Source organism: Uloborus diversus, chromosome 1, assembly GCF_026930045.1.
Source record: "Uloborus diversus isolate 005 chromosome 1, Udiv.v.3.1, whole genome shotgun sequence".
NCBI classification, from domain to species: Eukaryota; Metazoa; Arthropoda; class Arachnida; order Araneae; family Uloboridae; genus Uloborus; species Uloborus diversus.
In genome coordinates this window covers 126,309,244-126,330,056 of record NC_072731.1, presented here as the reverse complement: position 1 = coordinate 126,330,056, position 20,813 = coordinate 126,309,244, and the positions used below count along the sequence as shown (strand labels likewise).

Below are 20,813 nucleotides of genomic sequence, written 5' to 3'. Positions count from 1 at the left end.
TTGTTTTTATTAGTTCTTGTTTTCAGGGTACATAAAAGCCCACTGGAAAAAGATACACAGCAACCACACATTAATTTAAAGGTAATGTTAAAAAGGAAAAGAAATGTGCAATAAATGTTAAGAGGTAGGTCATGTTTTATTAAACAATGCTTATTTTTCGGAAAGCAGTGGTTGCTTTTGGCTTATTGCTGATAACGCTTCATTTTCGATTGCTTTTTGTACGGAAAAGAGGGATCATCCGTTTGTAATAGTTCAGCAGCATTTGATGGGCATTAACTCAGCCCAATGACCCTGATATCTGCGTTCCATTGTAAATATATCTTGCTGAAACCTTTCCTCATTCTCACTGCTCAATACTTTAGCTTTTCAGCAAAATATCCTGGAAGAAGTGAACAAAATAGAGTTTCAGAGATACATCATTCATCAATAGTCACAGAACTTCCGTAGGGATTGTTTGACCCAACTGTTTTTAGTTATCGTCTTCTCTGTTGCTTAGACATAATTGTAATACAACCCTTAATGACTTCCTGGGTGTTTGTCTTCCCTCGCAAATTTTCTTCAAAACCAGTGATCTTCATAATTGCGCGTATTTGAAAGGCCGTTGAAAATTCTCTCCTTAGAATTAATTTCAATATATCTAGATTGGAAATTTCCCTGTAAGATACAGTTGAACTCGCTTTTAGTGAGTTCTGTTTTAACGAGAACTCGGATTTAGCGAGGAAATCAAAAACAGTAGGTTCGTGCAATGTTAAGTCTATGGGAACAAAACTCGCTTTTAACGAGCAAACCCCGCTTAAAATGAGCAATATTTTTGTAACTCATAAAATGTTTGTTGATTTCCTCCTCGGAAAAGTTTATTTTACCTTTAGAAACATTCCATAAACAATTTGAATTCAACCGAAAGTTAGATAAGAAGGCTTGTCAAATTTCTGAAATATTCAACCCGGACACCAGAATCCCCCCCCCCCCCCACCACCACCACCGTAGCAAGTATTCAAAAGTATACACACCTGTGCTTGGTTTTTAAAGTATTTTGAAGTATTATGAATAAATGGTTTCCAATTATGAGCCTGAACCAGGGGCAATAAATAATACATAATAAACATTTTATTCCCTACTGGTTAATATTTTAAAGTTACTTTAGTGAGAAGAAAAACTTTGAACGATAAAAAATTTGAACAACATTTACACGATCTTTGTATTGACTAGGACTTTCTTAGAAAGTATGTTTTATTTTTAATCATGTTGTAAAAATCCTCACAAGCTAACAGGTCAATGTTACAAATCTACGCCTCAGAGCCATATGTATTGGAAAATCGTCTTTGTTTACAGCTTTCACAAAGTTCTTCATTATCCCCAGCAGAATGAGCATGGGTGGGAGCAGAGATGGGTGGATCTACTAGAGACTGATTTTGGGAATTTCTCTTCCCAAAATTTAAATTCCATTTCGGGTTTAGGTAGTGAGATTTTCTATCCCAATCAGGTGTCGAAGTTTAAAAGACCATGAGTCCCAATGGGAAGGGGGGGGGGGGTATCTGTCTACCAGGAGAAAAGAACATTAGTGAGAATTTACTATCCTAGTTGACTCTTTATCTTGAAAACTAGAGCTAATCTCCACTTTTTGTGTTGATTTTCGTATTAACCCAGGCAAAATACTTCGGAAATAGCAATTTTTGAACCGGATACATTTTCGGGGTTGACTAGTGTTATCAAACACACACACACACACACAAACACACACATTGTAACGGTGAAATATTCCCTTTTTTCGAATTTTCAAGCTTATTGCGCGATCAGAATTAGTTATCTGATGACTCGCAAAAAAAACATCTTGTTTCTTTTCGCACCACTCGAATATATATAGATGCACACACACACACGCGCGCGCGCGCGCGCGCACACACACACACATATAATAACACTATATGACCAAAAATATTGGGACACTTTCAAAACTTTGAGAAAAAAAAAAGGGTTTTTGATGATCTTTCATTGTAAAAAGCTGGAAATGAGCTATAAATTTCAGAAATAAGTTAACGAACTGTGTAGAATTTATGTTTCTATTTTCGTGAAAGTATCTCTTTTACCTACGGAGATGTAAGCATTTCTTTCGAAAATACAAATTTTATTTGAAAGCTTTTGGCTTATAACACGCAGGAGTTTTCCATTAAACGTTACAAAACTTTCAGAATATTTGACAGCATACAAGAAAAATATAACAATAAAACTTGAAGTTAAAATATTGAAAATTTGACGCAATTTGAACGTTTAAAGCAATTGAATTTCCTCTGCGCATGATGCAAAAGATAGCATTTTCTAACCTTCATAATCCGAATCGCAAGTAGATCCTGCAACTCGTAATAAAATTCCAGCTGGATATCTTTAAAATTTTAAAAGATATCAACGATCTAACGAGCCGAATTTCACTAATTCTTGGATCGGCGACGAATGTGAGGGATCGTTCAATAATCCGTTTTTATCATGAATTACTACGGTTTGCACTTCAGACGCAATTTTCATAAAATCATTTTCAGTTGCACCGATTTTAAACGTGCGCATTTCCTCAGAAAGAAGTGATTGAAAACCACGTGTTATTGCATGCAGCATAATTGTAAGTTAACTCTCATGTGAATTCCACACATCGATTTTAGTCAATAAAATCTGAACCAGGACACGCACACACACAATGTTTGTGCAATTAAAATAACCAAAAAACAAATATGATTCCTTTTCAAACATTTTTAACTTCGAAATATATATTTCTCAATTCATCTAAGAAATCGGAGACCGAGACAAAAGAAACGGAAAGTGTTTTGCAAGATCAAACGAATTTCATAGACATGCCACCTGCTATCAGGTACTAATTTGTATCCGTTTACCAAGTGGCAACCGGATAATCTTAGTTACCTAGACGACGGGAAGTTGGAAAAATGTAAGATCATTAGTTCTCAGAGCACTACACGGAATGTGAGATATCCAAACGAGGCCAATCTCGAGTCGGACAATTAAGTCTCTGGAAGTTGAGGAAATTAAGCTAGATCAACTGCAACTTCTATTTTGTGACATATGAGACTGAGGTGACTATGTTTCTGAAGAAAAATAATGGAAGGGCTTATTGGATGAAAATGTAGCAGACACAAAAGAGTGAGTTTGGGGAAATGACTTTTAGAGTTTTTATCATGATTTGTTTCCCTACTTCATGTTACCAACATTTTTTCGTGAAAGATATTCTGCATTGCTAAATACAAAAGTCGCATTTCACTTCAAAAAGCTGCACTTTTTATCAAAATTAAATTACTGTCACCAGGCAAATATTTGTAGCATATTTTACATAAATACTATGTCTTATGATCAGTTGCAAATGCGATATATTTTTTAAAAATTCTGAAAAAGTGACATCTGAATCCACTATGTGACGCCGTACAATTTCAACGAGAAATTGCTCATTTTCAACTCAGTACCACTTTTGCGCTTAGTACGTTAGTATTCTACTGTTAATGGGGGGAGGGACTTTGTTCTTTAAGATTTGTGAAGTGAAACCCCGTTACAATGAAACATTTGCTTTAACGGAATAAATTTTGATCACATTACTTGGATTCCAGTTACAACGAACAAAATTTGCAAACCCTTTGATTTCGTTGTACCGATATTTCACTGCATTTTCACACTGTTATGTATCATCAGTGTCTTTCTAACCTTTCAGTGTAGAAGGTTCTTGTATTACCAATGGAAACAACTCTATTCGTAACACAAGAGAAAAGTACGTGTGTAGAAAACATGCTCAGTTGCTACTCCAAACTAAACTTTTCATTTCTTCTGAGATGCCACCTGACATGCTCATCTCCCCCCCTCCGTATGTCATCTGATGAAGATATTCTCTCATTACCATTGATTGCAGCGAAGAGAAATGAGTAAAAGCTGAATTATAAATGATTCGAATGAGAAAGGGAATTAACAAGATTTCGTATTGGAATTATCACCATTATGCTTAAAAACTCAGCACGAAAACAGAATAGCAATTAAGCTGGCAGAAGCATCGAAAATATATATTTTTTCATGTAAATGCGATGCGTGTAAAACCATATTTGTACCTTTGAAGGCACCGAAACTCTTTGAATTAAGAGTGTTACTGTGAGAAAAATAATACATGCAAATAATGGTTACCAAACTTGACTACATATTTATTGAAAACAAAAACTAAATACTCACCTCACCATTGAGAAAGCAGTAAAGTACAGCTACAGTGAAACCCTAAAAATGAGAAAAATAATCCCTTATTCAATAACGTAGGAAGTACAGATTTTAACACAAATTACGTACTCTGTATAAATACTAAATATCAACTCCGTTTTATGAAATACACTAAAGATAAAAATTTTGAAGGTGTTTGTTCCCTTTTACTTGAATTCAGGAAAAACCACCAGGAAATAATAATCAGCTCGCTTCGGCATCCATTGTGTGTAATTTCATCATTGTTAGGGGCCATCTATATGGAACAGCTATCACAGTACAAACGTTACGTACAGTACAAACGTACAAAACAAGTAGAAACGTTCTCATTTAAACGAAGATTGCTTTCACATCAGTAACCCCTATACTGCTACATTACATTAGCATTTACTTAGATTTTAAGAGACGGAGCAGCATCACGTTGGTGCCCCTCGCTTCAATGCAGCTGCCTGTGTGAAGGTACTCTTCGCTTATATAAGAAGTTTTGATTTTTCTATTTTGTTAGTAAGGTAACCTGCTTGCTTCGCTCGTCAACCACCGTTCGCCACCTCCGTGGCTCAATACCGCTTGACAAGAGTGACAATTGATGATTTTAATGCTTTTCAGTGTGTCAGGACATCCACGGATATCCCTAGGACATCTTTAAAACTAGATGTAAGGGCCCTTAAGGATTAGAGGACTGGGAAAGAGTGGAATCGATTACCCTGTCTGTCTTGTATCCAAAGGTACCGGTATCAACTAGAAGACATTGTCAGTCTGGAGGAGATAGGGTAACACACACACACACACACACACACACACACACAGAGACGCGCACTGGCTTTAATATAAGTAGGGTAGTCCGGAGCACGTTTACGCCGTTTTTTCAAAACCAATTATAAGTGAAGGCTAACAGTCATAACACAGATTGATGCTGCTCCCTAGGAAATATCCTCACAAGTTTTTGAGCATCAGTCGAGCTTCGGTCTTGCATGCAGAAAGAATAATCTGCTTTCTACCAAGTCCAGTAAATTTTGATTTGAACGTTTTGAAGCTTATTGTGAATAAATTATACTTAGTTAAGAAAGAACAAATATATAAAAATTAGCAGAATGCTTTTTTTGCACGTTAAAAATAAATCCAAACTTGGCGACGGGACAAGTTTACGCGTTGGCGTCGGAGCACCTTTACGCACGTTTTTACTGTGTCTTAAGTACTTTGCTGGCACTTTCTTGAGTAACCATCGCCTGTATCGATTAATTTTATGACTGCTATTATTTCAGGATGAACAAAAACGAGAGGGCATTATTCGACGCCACTCACTTGTGTGGAGAGCAGGGTGGCCTGAGCATAGGAGAACACGACTCTTGCTGTTCGGTGGGAGGGGGTGACGATGACCACGATGTAAGTGACACCCAGGAGGGGAATCAGCACCAGCAACGCTTTGGCTGCCTTCCTAGAATAAACATGATTTTCAAAATGATATCATGGAAATATTGTTAATTTCAGTCATAAGAGACCTTAAACGTTTGAGAAGTGATGAGAGCGGGATGGCAAAGTAAACATTCTAAACGCATTTCTCGTGTTAGAAAATATAGTTCCAATGCCACGAATGAGTTGTGCTAGAAAAGGGAATTTCGGGAAACGTACTTGCACTTTTGAAAATTAAACTCATTCACACTTTAACTGAAAGAAGACAGAATTAATAGCTTAAATAGTATAAAAGATGCTGTTGAATTAGACTATAAGAAAGTAAGTTTGCTTCAGAAGTACTCTAAAATATCGTGCATAATTTAATGATTTCACTGATGCCTAAAAAATTACAGAATTTTTATTCTTGATTCTTCATCTATACAACCATTCGTCATTTTATTTTTGGTTGGCCATGTTCGCTAGGAAACCTTTTTTGATTTTAATTTTGTTAGCTCATATCAGCTTGGATTTGGATCTGATAATATTGCTTATCATGACTTACTATCTTACCCCTTTTATTTTGCAAAAAATCATTTGTTCTAACTTTTACGGCTAACTAGATCCACCTATCAAAGTCTGTTTGAAACATTACATAGATATTACTGTAGTATAGTAATATTGTACTGACCTTGATAACTGCGAAATTCGTACTTTCGTGAGAACAAAAAATGTTTACGATGGTATTGAAAGTTTAAAAAAGAGGCTCGAAAATATTTTGGATTGTTTTATAAATTGGTCTATAGTATATGAGGGAAAAGCACCTAGTTAGTAAAATACAGCTTTTAATGAGAAAAAGGTTAAGCATAAATACATAGTTAAAGTATGGCACAACATAATTAAACTTTATTGCATTCAAATAAAGCTTTTGTGAGAAAAGAAATTAAAAAATTCAATAACAAAGAGAAAAAACATCACCTATTTAGAATAATGTGCTCTTAATGGATGATGAGTCTTTTCTCAGCTAGCATATTAAAAGTAAGCCAGTTATACAGGTAAAGGTGAACAAATGAGGTATGAAATGCACTCCAATTTTTTTTCTTTTCAAAGTTAAAATACAATTCTGAAGCAGAAATAACAACTAGTTTTGGTTAAACAACTTCTATTTCCGATAATTTATAGGATATTATCATATAAGTGATATATTATAATGCTTCAAGTTCTCTTTATGCATTTCTTCTCTAAGCAAACAAGGCAAAAAGCAATTTTTATTTCTTGAGTCTTTGGAAGCTTTTTGAAGACAAACTGGCATGATGCACTAGCAACTTTTTACATTCAATGTATGGGAACAAAACGCTGAATAATATTCACTATCTTTCTTCCTACCAGTTAGAAGAACAATAAATCGCTTTCTATGCGAGATACTTTTAATTGCCATGAGCGTATTATCATGTTCTTGACATTGTGTTTCTAAAATCTAATTCTAACTGTACATATGATACTAAATACGCATCTCATTGAAAAAAAAAAACTTTCCAAATAACGTAATATCACTTTTTGAAACCAAAAATTATACCACCGAGTTTTTTTTGCCATTGTTTTTCTGGGCATTAATCAAAGATTTTAAAGAGATCAACCTAAAAGGTTTGACTTTGCTTTTCATATACGTTCAATAATTCGATGAAAACTTTGACTGTACTAAAACTTCGTGAAAGGGTTTTATTAATAAGAATAAAATAAACAAAATTGATTTTTTTATCGCTCTTTTTTTGCTCGCTATTTAAAAAATATATCTTCGGATACTTACTTTATATGATAATTTGAAGCGTGTTTTGGATTCGGTACTAGCCGGGTCCTATCAGAAAAATAATTGTGAAAATAAAAGTCGAACACAATAATAGAAAACTTAAAGAAAATAAGAAGTAATGTTTTTTCATTAAAAAAAATAATAACAATAATTAATAGGACAGAAAAGTAAAAGCAGAAAGCAGGAACTTGCAGCCCAAATAAGGTAAATAATGCATTCTTTAGCCAAAAAGAGCAATTGTTTTTTCGTGTAGCAAAACATTTAAAACTTCTTGCTACCTACGTTCTGATGCTGCATTACAACAAGATCTTATATCGAAAATCTTGAAAATAATATATAACAAGATAAATATTTAATTTTAGAAGAATAACTTAAAAGAATTTCCTGTTTCTATGGTACTCACAAGTTTAGTAAACTTTATCAAGTTTAAACTGTAATCATGGTTAAAGCTTGTGTGTTTACTAAATATCTAGTTTAAGCGTTGCCCAAAAAATTTCTAAATCCAGTCGAAAACTTCCCAAGGAAAACGAAACAGAAACATAAAAATTACAAATGATAGTGATAAAGAGATCCATATTGTGCCTAACGAAACAAGCGCTATCAGTGCTTAAAAGGAAGTTCAATAGGAACCCAGCCATTCGCTTTGTCTAGTGGTCAAAAAAGTTTGACTACGGTTGGGGAGGTCCTGGATTCGAATCAAAGCTCGGGCATGGATGTACCTTCTATCCTCTTCTTTCATTGTGTGAATGGTGGCCTGTAATATAAACGGGTCTTTATAGCATGTGTGTACCGTGGAAGCCGGACCTCACACCAAATTATGGTACAGTTGGAAAAGCGAAGCAGCGCATCCCAAATTTCTAACCCTAATAATAAAGTTAACTTTGTTGTTATGATTTTCATTTGCGCTTTTCATTACCTTGTGTAGCTTTGCTTCCGCCCCCCCCCCCCCCCAAGAAAATGCTTCTTGATATCCTTTTTCTTTAAAGCACAATTCAAAGGAAAAAAAAAAGTTCTTTATCTCGTAGTTTCAAACTTTTATTAACATTGGAATTGAATAACCATTTCCCAGTAATCTCATTTTATAGGCCTGTTGTTGGGGCAAACCTAACCGTCGCAATTCTGTGATTAGGAACTGCGTAACCGCCACTATGCTGCCACGTTAGGTTTGCTCCAACTACAGATATAAAGCAGCAGGAGTAAAGCAATAATGTCTTACAAATTTATGTTCTTTGAAATCGATTATGAAAATGCTCAATCCGTTTTCAAAAATGAGGCGATTCTGAACACTCATAGGACCGAAAAGAACTTTAGATTATGGTGATGGTGTTCATTTTACTAGATAATGCATATGTATTCACCGAGACAATCAAAATGCTTTCAGAGTGTAGGCGTGTTCTCATGTATACAGTCCGCTGTATTCGAATATAAGGAGCCCTTATACATCATAATATGAAATATCAATTTGTACCTGTTGCGGGTATGATTGTACGGTGACACCCGCAGCAACAGTCACGTCCTCAACACCTTCAAATCAATATTTTTCAAGTACATTTTTTAAAAAAATAAAGTTGATGCTTCATATTATGATACATAATGGTTCCTTACATTCGAATGTATCACAAATAAAAACAGAAGTTTAAAATTTTCGGAATTAAGTGCAAATATATGCGTCAAAATGCCGCACCAGTGAAAATAGATTGAACAATGTGTAGTAATTTCATCATTGTATACTTTTAGCTATGTTCAAGGAAAGTGGGGAAATGAAACACTGATCTTTTTAGAAAAGTTTGCTATTGAAGTTAATAGTTATCACTTTTCCTAGTAAAGACTGCATGTAAGTATTTTTATGAACGGCTGAGTAACAGATCTAATTCAATAATGCTGCTATGATTGTTACCTGTACTGTTTGGACTCCACGCTGGTGGCAGCTCGAAGCTTTGTGATGAGGACCCACATGATTCTGGCTAGAAAATAGATGTTGATCTAAAAAGAAAGGGGGAGGAGGGAAAAATGATTACATGCAAAATATTTACATTAGTATCACTTTACAGTGTAAGTTATAATTTTAGCATGATTCAGTAACAAAGTAAAACCATCGTACTAAGCATAAATGAAGAACCAAAAAGCAAAGGAGTGTAAGTGGCAAAAGCAAATATTTGGAGAAATATTTGGGGCAAATCTGACCTGGCAGCGTCGTAATGCTGTGATTAGGGTCTGTGTAGCCTTCACAATGCTGCTAAGCTAGTTTTGCCCCAGCTATAGTACAAATGGTAGAAGAAACTCTATTGTTTAGAGTGTTGTTTGGAACAGAATGTAAAACCAACCCTGGTAAATGCTGCGATGCCGCCTGATATAGACAACCTTTTCAATGTAAGCGTACCCATTGGTTAAATGCTGCACAGATTTTATGCAAAACTTTAAAAATCCACTTACATCTATTTACTTCCCACTACCTCAAATATGAAAGAAGAATGAAATGCCAAAGTTTCGTTGTTAAAATAGAGTGTGTTTTCAATATCTTCCCATAACCATTCCTTGTTGTTTCAAAACTTCTGCACAACATTTCTGTCAATGACTTGTGCTTTAATCAATGTATTTTCAAAAATCCAGCGATTGATTACTTTAAAAAGGAGATTATAACGACTAAACTATCGATGCAAGAAAACGGTAGTTCAACTTCGAAAAAAAAAATAAATCAGGAAGCAAAAAAGAAAGAAACCTTATTTTTTTTAAAGATTTTGTGACTTAATGTTTATATCTAATTTTATATTAGAATTTACCCATATGAAATCAATTTTACGGAAATTTTAAGAATATAATGTTACGTATTTATTATTAATTGTCATGTACTGGATCTGCTCTGTTCTTTTATTAAATAAATGTAATAATCCCAATAGTATTTAGTTAAGACGCGAGCCTCGTAAGGAAACACACCATAGTTTCATAATGGTACATTAAATTCCAAAATAGGTACAGTTTTCCTTTCTATCGAGTCTTGTTCATATTCATCATCACTGCCCAGTTCTTCTTCAATTGCGTTGCGCTTTGCATCCTTTCCCTAAATCAGTTTATTAAAAAACCATAAGTAGTCTGGGGAAACGTATTTTCAACTGATTCCTTCACATCTTTAAGCTTATTCCTTTTAATACTCAATGCCCACGGTAAAGAGCATTTTCAGATCCTGGAAATGAAAAAGTGGTACTGTACAGCCCCAAACACTCGACCTAATGGGGAGCGAAAAGTGGTCGAGTTCAGTGAAATTCTGAGCACGGGCAACATATTTTTCATATGGAATTTTTTCGTCCGAACAAAGTGAGGCCGAGTTTTCAGACATCGTAGGGGTTATCAATAACCAAGTTTGTGAAACTACTGTATTTGATTTTCCAAACTTAAATGCTTTTTAACCACCTTGCGCACGGACAGTCCAGAGTTATATGTTAATATGCTTAGCATTATATGCTATCATTATTATATTCCTCATATCACTACTTAAAAGTTACAAGCTTAACACATTATTTCAACTCTAAGGTTTAACATATAAATCTCGTAATGTTTTGAACTCTGCAAATCTAAAGCATACTTCGCTTGGCTTTTTAAACGACACGTTTTGATGATTTTCCAACGTCTTCAAATCTTCGGGAACAAACACATGTCATAAGTAGTATGGGGGGGGGGATATTTTTCACATTTACTGCCTCTCTTTTTCTACAACAGCGAAATTAGGGATGTTAAAAAACTGTGTTCACGCTCCGAATACCTGTGAATAATTTTAACGAAAATGCTTAATCATAGTATAAAAGTACGGTAAAGCTTGACCGCAAAGAGAAGGCGGATGACCTTGAAATGCAACCTCATTTTGTATCATTTGTAATAGGTAGCATCAGCCAGAAAGCACCTAAAAGAAAGAGTCGTTCTCACTGATCCTATATATTACAAAATAATAACAATTATCCTATTACAAACGATACAAATGATGTTTCTGCTTCAAGGTCATCCGCCTTCTCTTCGCGGTCAAGCTTTAGAACCTCATCCATCTGGCCTAACTGAGACCGATAGCAATCCGGATAAATAAAAATCTGGATTACCTGAGTAATTTGGAGAGTAAGCAAAACCCACATCCTTAACTAAGCAGAAGTACCTTTTATCAAAGTTAAAAAAAAAAAAAACGATGTGTAACAAAATTACATGGGATTGTTTCGCACAATCAACACTTCATCATTTGTATTATTTAATCTAAATATCTATGAATGATAACACTTTACCATTCATAGTTCAGCTGCAGTGGTGAAGGGCTGAAGCTCCAAATACGACAAGATCCTTATTAGATTACTATAATTTATTGCGTGATCTCTGCAGGAATTGTACATTCAATCAAAAAAAAAAAAGTTTGGTGCACTGATAATTCAGCTATCATAACTTAAAACTACGTTGATTGTGTGAATATACATTTTTTTAAAAAAAACTCTACAAATTTCATCCAGATAAACCGGAGATTCTTATAAATGGAGGCTGGATAAATACATTATACCCTATATTGATAAACTCTTCTTCACTTGCCCCTTTTTTCTTTAAAACATTACGTTTTCTTTCGAAAGAGCTTCGCTTTCTGTTTCGTCCTTTTCCCTCAAGTGTAATCGAGTTTCCAATATCTATACACTCTTCATTCATAGGCCAACCGGAACACCCCGCCTGGCCAGAGTTTACCTTCGAATCCGTCATTTTTGTTAAAACTAGACCTACAATTACATTTTGGAATGTTAGACTGGTCTGCACGTCTTGGTATAAAACACTCTATATTACGTATCTAATCGTTCTCGAAAAAGATTTATAATAACATAGATTAAAATTCAAAAATTATGATTGAAGTTTAAAATTTATCTCAATTAAAGTGCTGTAGTTTGAATAATTCTTTCGTTCAAAAGCATTTTAAGTGTTTATTGCCTATATCTTTAAAGACTAAGCAACTGGTCTCATTTTATGAAAGCGTTATTACTTACTAATGGAATATGGCAGATTAAATGCTAACTGGGATTTGAAAGAAACAGTATTTAACAGTCTCTCAGAGACAGTGAGAGAGTTTATATATTAATTAACAATTGAGTTTAGATTAACAATATGTTAATACTGTAAGCAAAAGTTTAAAATGGTGAACAAAATCATGATGTTGTGTTTTTGTCGTCATGCCCCTGGAGATAAGAGAGAGTGGTGCACTTGTAGTGATTTCACTACTTCGATTTCAGATTCTGATTTTTTCGGTGGGTTAATGTAGATTATGCAATGCAGCAGCAACAGTTAGGCAAATGAAGAAATGCTTGGATATAAGTTAGACCTATTAGCAAATATTGCAGTTTTCATATTTCTTAGTTCCATCAGAAGAAATTTTCATATTTTTGGCATTTTTCATGCTGAGCCTTATGAACGGGTGGTTGCAGTTTTTCCATCAAAATCAAGTTTTGGGATTTAAAATTTAGTTTTAGCTGTTAAAGAGGTTTCAAGCTTAAGTTTGGCGGGAGCATTAATATCTGCTAAAGAAATGGGAATGTCTGTCTGATCTTGGCATCTTTATGAATTATCGAAAAATTTAAAGATGTCTTTGAACTCCCTGATACAATTTAAATTAGTCCAATTTCATGTGAATGAATCCATTCAAACGTTCATTTGCAACCACCAGAAATATTGTACTTACCAAAAGAACCAAAATGACAGGACACACAAAAATGTATTCGAAATGGTCTTTATTTTGCCATGGACACCTACAGGAAAAAAACATAAAATGAATATTGTACGATATTAAAATCTTGGAAAAATATCATTCGAAAAATTACAATCCTCAGCTAACGCGAAAATGGTTTATACTAATACACCTTGCAGCCCCCCTTATGCCCTTTGCAGTTTCAATGAAACACTTGCATGTTGTCCATTGATCTGAATTACAAAAAAAAAAGAGGGAAACTATGCATGTTATTAGTCAAAAACATGGGAACAAAATTGATATTTTTTAAAGAGAAATGCTTTTTAACTGATACTTTCACAATAATGCATAAAATTATTGTATTTAGTTAGAAAAATAATTTCTGAAGTTTTCAGTTTATTCCCAGCTATTTACTATAAAGAACTAATGAAAACCGTTTTTTGTTTCATCAGTTTGTTAATGGTCCCCTAAATTCATGGTTGATTTAACTTTTTATTGAAATAATGTCAGCTGAAGCATACATTTTACGTGGGGGAAAAAAAAAAAAAAAAAAAAAAAACGTAACAATTGATTTCTTATTTCACGAGAAATAATTCAAAATGGAAGTTCTTCAAGATTTTTTTTTTAAATTAGATGTTATCTTTTTGAAATTACTATAGAGCGAAATATCCAGAGTTTCTGCAATTTTCATGACAGAAGTTTACGAAAATTGAAATAATATATTGCTCGTTTATATTAATAAATGTGACACTTTTTCATTGAGGAGAAAATAATCTTTCAGAAAAATCATGGTTTTCATATTTATAAAACAATGATTTTTTTTTTTTTTTTTTTTGAAATAAAACATAACTCAGTAACAGATGCAATAAAATTATTTTGGAGAAATAATAATTATTTTGTCTAGTTCTTTTCTTGATGCATGCATCTCTAACGTTTCGAGTGGTTAATCACCTGTTTTATTTTTACTTTCAGAAATATTTTGGTCGGAACTGGCAAAAGCAGTCTCAAAACTTTTACACAACATTAATTCAAGAGACGTTACATACGTATATTTATAAATGTTGAATAACATAGTAATGCATTACACAGAACAACAACGTTAACTTCCTATTTATTATGGAAAACAGAGTGTTGAACGAAATTATAAATCTTTTACGAAAAGCATATAAATTGAAGAAAGACTAAATAAACACTGAAAAAGTTTTCAAAGAGACCATGAAAATAAATTTCAAAACAAGCAGAGACACAAATTATTATATATTTATGTGTTTTATCCTTTGGATACGAAACTCTGAACTTCAAATACGAAGAAACAAAATAAACACTTTATTTCTTGATATTTTGAAGTAAATGAAAAAAAAAATGACTAGACAACAAATTTTTATTTTATAAACAATCTCTTGTTTATTTTTCTACTAGTAAGTCATTGTTCCGAAAACTATCGAATTTTTCGTAATTTCACATTTAAGGCATTAAATCCTTTTTTCTGAAAGCTTTTAAAAAACACATCAAAGCACTGCTTATTATTTAAACTACACGATACGTCATGAAAATTTATGCTTATTTTGAAATGATGTCCAATTCCACCTCTCAAAATATTAGGGAATGTGTTTTAAGAGCCAGATTAATTTTTAGTAGGAAAATGAATAATATGTAAGTTCCTTATAAGATAAGAACATATTCTTACTACAAACGCAAAAAAACATCAGAAATTGAGAAACAAAACTGAAATTATTTTTTGTTAACATTTATATGAAAAATAAATTTTTTGTGGGGAGATTATTTTCCAAAATAAACAACATCACGTAAATATCCGGACAACTAAAAAAGAATCTAATTATCCATCCAAACTATCAGTTTTGTTTTGCTGATTCACGGAAAACTTATTTCTTTTTTAATTCCTGCACACAAAACATTTTTCTTTTTTCTTTTTCCTTTTTTTTTCTCGAAAAAAAATCTAAGAGCATATTTTGAATTTTGGCAACTTTTTGACTTTTTTTCGATTATTTTATTTTTTGGTCCAATTGCTAACAAGATTTTAAAAAAAAAAGACTTTTCCTCGTAGAGAATACGGTTCAAAGTTTTGAAACTGCTGAAAAATTAATTTTCAAAGCAGTTGAGAGAAAAACTTCCGTATTTGAACGCATTCCAAATCAAACGCCTTTCCAATAAATTATATCAAGAGCAAATCCGGCAATAAAATTCTCCAGAAATCCTAATAAAGGAACAAAATTAGCCATATAGCCGCATGTTCAGTAGCCTTGGGTTATTTAATACATTGTATAAAATTAAAGTGACAAAAAAGGGAGAGAGAGAGAGAAAAAAGACAAAAAACGAGAATGAACTGTCCTGAAGGCAAAATGTCAGATAGATGTCAAGCAGATTCACAAAACGTCTTCTCATCTTACAATCGTATTTTCAAAGTTTTCAGCCCTTTTCATTTTAAGTTAAGCATTTTTTTTTTCCTTTCTTCTCAGAGCTATTTAAACATTGAGCCTCTTATAATTTTTGCTTCACTCTTTTGGGGGAGAGGGGGAGGGGAGGAGAATAAAACGATTGGGGGGGGGGGGTGAATTAAAACGAATGCCTGTGCGCATGTGCAAAGAACTCTGTGATGTAATGGCTACTCCAGTATTAGTTTTTTTTTTTTTACTTTTTTTGGTTTGTTACTCCCTGATGCATATCTAACTCTATCAGAGTGCCTGACTTATAGGATTATGTGTGATTCGATAGGAACACGAACACACGACGGGTGATAAAACCTGGCGTGAAATTCTGTTAACTAACACATTCTTTAAAACATTTATTTGGATAGCTAATTTACAGTCAAAAATGATGTGTCAAAATAGCAATGAACACTGAGCATTCCCTTCGACAGAACAAAACAAGCAAAGAATCTAGATTCAGAAGAATAAAATGGTGCTGTGGGACACTGTACAAATAGAAATGAATAGCAAAATTGCACTATGGAAACTTTATATGACTGTTGCAAAACCGGTGGAAGAGCCGGATCCTATTGCAGTTCGGGATTGTAAAAAATATAGTTTGAATTCAAAACGTCAGATTTCAAATGAAAGCAGAATGTCCTTTCATTAGTTTTTTTTTTTTCGTAAAAATAATTCTAAGAGTGCATTTTGATTTTAAGCAGTTTTTAACTTTTTTTCCCCTAAATATTTTTTTTTGGTTTAATTGCTCTACTAGGTTTTAAAAAAAGGAAATGTCTTCCTAGAGACTGAAAAAATAATTTAAAATTACATTTTTGAAATGCTGAGAGAAATATTTTTAAAACAGTTAAGATAAACATATTCGTTTCTGAACGTGTTGTTAGTCAAATGTCCTTTCCAATAAAATCCCCATCAAAAGCAAATCCAGTAAAACAATTTGGCGAAAATCGTAATGAAGGATTAAATTTATCCTTATTTACCCCGTTGAGCATTCTTGGGCTCTTCAAAACAGGTATTAAAACTTTCCAGTGAAGAAAAAAAGAGAGAGAGAGAGAGAGGGATGAAAAAGAGATGAGAATGAACAGTCCTTAAGATAAAACGACAGACGGATGATCCAAATGACAGAGCATATCCTCAGCTTATAATCGTGTTTGCGAAGTTTTCAGTCTTTTTCATTTTAAAATATTTTTTTTTTCCTTTTTACTTTTCTGACAGAGTAGTATTTAGACGCTAGGACTCTCTTTTTTTTTTTGTCTGGGGAGGAGGAGGGGGGAGTAGACTGAAAACAAATACTTGCGTTCACGAGCAAAAAGTACTAACGTGCCTGTAATGTAATGACCGCTCAAGATTAGGGATTCTTAGACTTTTTTTTTGGCTAGTTACTCTGTCATACTTACAGTAAAAATCTCGATTATCGCAAGCGGATTATTCGATTCGGGAGTCAATAAATAATCAGGAACATGTATTTTAGCAAAAGGAAATACCCATGACTGCTTTCTTGTCGAAAAATTGTAAATTTAGACTAAGTTGTTTTTGTTTAATTTATTTATTATTATTATTATTATTATTATTATTATTATTTTTGTGCTTTCTTCATCGTACAATGCACTTCTTCTTTATTGATGTTAAGTTCTATTGTGCAAAAATGCAAAAGATTTTTATTGTGCCGTATATATTTTCACAGTTTGAAGAAAGTATTATGCATCAATACAACTAAAATTTTGTGGAAGGACAATCTTTACCTTATTTGTCCCTCATTTCAGCATTTTTGCGGTTATCCGCAGTTTTTATTATCCGCGGCATTTGTGCCACCCAATTCTGCGGATAATCGGGAGTTAACTGTATTTAGTTCTGTCAGAACCCCTGAGTTTTGAATTTGTGTGTGTTCCTATAGAAACATGTGCACACGAAGGGTGACAAAACCTAGCGAGTAACTAAAACAACTAACGACTTCAATAAAATATTTTTTTGAATAGAGTCTGGTGGGGTAAAGTAGTCATAAAATCGTAGGTTTTCAACTTAGGTGGATAATAAATACAATTAATTCTTTAAACACCTCAACTTTATTTGTTGTTATTTTACATTGCATTATTAAAGAGCACGGTACATTAAATTTCAGTAAAAAAAATAATGATTAAGTAGTTTTATAACTATTTTATTTCCCTATGTATTTATGACCACTTTACCCCATGGGGTGGGGGAAAGTGGTCATGGCATGGGGTAAAGTGGCCATAGTGTAATGGATGCAAAACCATTATAAATAACCTTAATATTTGTATATTTCGGTTATTTTTATAGTTACAAGTATATGCACAAGTATATGTGTGTATACACGAGTTTATAAGCATGAATACGTGATTACCTACAGAAGTGTATACGTGTCTACACGAGTATATACGTGTCACGTGTATATACGAGTATAGACGCATAAACGAACGTCATATGCGCGTATGCACTATCTCGGGTATATACGTGCATACCTGAGTATATACGTGCATAGTAGACGTATATACGCAGATATAAGTATACATGCATACATAAACGGGTACACACGAGTTAATTCGTGGATACATTCACTGCGTCTTTGGGGTACGTGTCTACTCACGCATATATATATATGGAAGCACGAGTACATACTTATGTATACGTGTAAACACGATTATATACCTATATAGACGCATATACGTACTATTACGCGCATACACCAGTACATATTTATATATATACACGAGTATATACCCTTACATACAAGTATGCCTACAGAGTGCATCCAAGCTATTGGGGAAAAATCTAAGGGGTGTGAGAGGGGAGGATAAGAAGTAAAGAATCATAAGGAACTTATGGTCGCTGACGCACTACAGGCACACAAAGCCAAAAACAGATGGATGCAAAACAGGTGACGCATTTGTTGCACAAAGATGATTTTACCCAAAGTTTTAGTTTTTAAAAAAAATTTAGAGCAGTTCTTAAAACTTACGGTCTGTAGTAGCTCTAATACAAGCATAGCAACAAAGACGCAGTGACTGATGAAAGTTTTTCATAGGTCTTATTATTGCAACAGAGGGTGATTTGTGATTGCGACGGATGTAAAAAACAGCTGGAGACCACAAATTTTCATCAATTGCTTTAAAACTTTCTTAAGACCTCAAATGTTGTGTAAAATTGTCTTTGTGTAATAAATTTCTGACCTGTTTTGCATCCATCAGTTCCAGGCTTTGCGTGCATGTAGTGCGTCAGCATTGTGTTTGTGACCATATGTTCCTTATGGTTCTTGCTTCTTATCCTCCCCTCTAACACTTTTTAATAATTTGCTCAAGTATGTAAACTCACCCTGTATACTTTTATATCATATTCTTGTATGTAAGTGTCTACTCGAGTACGTACGCGTATATACGTGTCTACTCGAGTATATAAGTGTTCGTATTTATACGAGTGTAAGCGAGGATATACGTGAATATGTGTATAGAATGTATATATGTACAGATATAAATACTTGCAGATGCCCTTATACGTATTTATTGCTGCATTTATGTGAATACGTTTATATACGTGCTTACACGAATATATATACGTATGCATACGCATACACTCGTATATTTAACCCCGTTTACTGTAAAAACAATACACATTAAGTGAAATTAATAATTAATTTATATCTGCCTTATACTTAAAGATGAAATGACATTAGAAGAACAATATTCGTTAAGCCTAATATTATGACCACTTTACCCCATCTTACTTAAACTAGTCGAAAAAATTATCTAAAATGGATTCAGATAACTGCTAATGAGTAAGGGTTCTTGAGATATGTAGGAAGCGACCTGTGCAGTTAATCTGTTCATAATTCCAGCAAACAAAATTTCCCAAGCAAGTTAAAAAAAAGTGTTTAGATTTTAAAATTTTTCGAATTCACACATAATTTTTTTAAAACCAAATAAAGTTTTTCCAGTTGTAAAATTTTGTGTTCAAAATGTAGTTTCTAACTGCCCTACTCTACAATAAACTTTTCACATTCATTCGAACATTTATTTCCAAGCTATAGCCATTTATTTGACGAATGACCACTTTACCCCATTGATCACTTTACCCCATTGACCACTTTCCCCCACCAGACCCTACCTAATTTACAGTTTAAAATGATAAAGCACAAACTGCAGTGCTGAGCCCTTGGTTCAGAAAAACAAAATGGTGTTGTGGGGCTCAGTACAGATAGAAGTAAGTAGTAAAATCGCACAAGAAATATCATATTTCTGTAAATTAATATTGATTAAAAAATCAAGGGATGAAATTTATATAAAGATCTTCTTAAAGCTTGCAAAAAATGACGCAGTGAGGACAAGCAATCGTGTCAAAGAAAAAAAAAATACAATAAATGCTGTGGGAAACTTCTTAAAATGATTTGAAGCATGTGAGGATAGGGTGAATTTAAAATTTCCATAACCTGAACGCAATAAAAGAATAAAAATACTAAGACGTGCTTAATTTTATAATAAAGAGGAGATAATTATCACAAAAAAAAGCAGTACCAGAACAGTGTTAACATGCAACCTGGCACTAATTCACCCCTGATACGGAAGTACATCTCGAAAGGCAAGAGGATATGGCAAATCGATGTGGCAGAAATAGCAATAACAAGGAACTCTACAACAGAACAAAACTTGCAAAGAACTTTGGTTCACAAGAATAAAATGGTATTGTGGGACTCTGTACTGATAGAAATAAATGGCGAAATTGCACTCCGGAAACTTTAAATTATACTGTTGCAAAACTGACGTATAAAAACTAACATCCCCTAAGGCAAGAGGATGTACAAGACAAATGAATTTAGAAAAAATGTAACTCGTAACCAAAATCTACAGTATTTGTATCAGTTCAAACCTAACTTGCATAAAAAAGAGCGTTATTAATAGTTGATTTTTACTCTACCCGACTTTCTTTGTTCTGTGTTAAGTACTTTTTTTCATTGATGAAGGTTTTATTATTGCGTTGAATCAGCTGTTTTCAGCGTTATTCGGTCAATTACAGCTTAACATTGTTTTTTTTTTTTTTCATTTTATTTACATTTTTGCATCAAGCAGTTTTTAATCATAGCGTATTTAAATTGAAAAATGTCATTGCAAATCCATGTGTGCAATAAAACTTCAGGTTTGAAAATGTTTTTACCTAATAGAAAACTAGGTGAAAATGTTGTATTAGATTTTTTTTTCTCTCTTCAAAATTTATAGTTTTTCGATAATTATAGCAAGTTGTA

General features: G+C 33.4%; 1 protein-coding gene across 1 annotated transcript in view; it reads right to left on the bottom strand.

The window, feature by feature from the left end:
• Positions 1-20,813, bottom strand: part of LOC129221141 (diuretic hormone receptor-like) — a gene marked incomplete at its 5' end in the record, with an annotated part of 111,166 nt that overhangs the window by 9,674 nt on the left and 80,679 nt on the right. The window contains 4 exons of the mRNA XM_054855590.1: positions 4,210-4,251; positions 5,533-5,665; positions 9,324-9,409; positions 13,113-13,179. Of these exons, the coding sequence (XP_054711565.1) occupies positions 4,210-4,251; positions 5,533-5,665; positions 9,324-9,409; positions 13,113-13,179 (328 nt within the window). The remainder of the gene's footprint in view (positions 1-4,209; positions 4,252-5,532; positions 5,666-9,323; positions 9,410-13,112; positions 13,180-20,813) is intronic.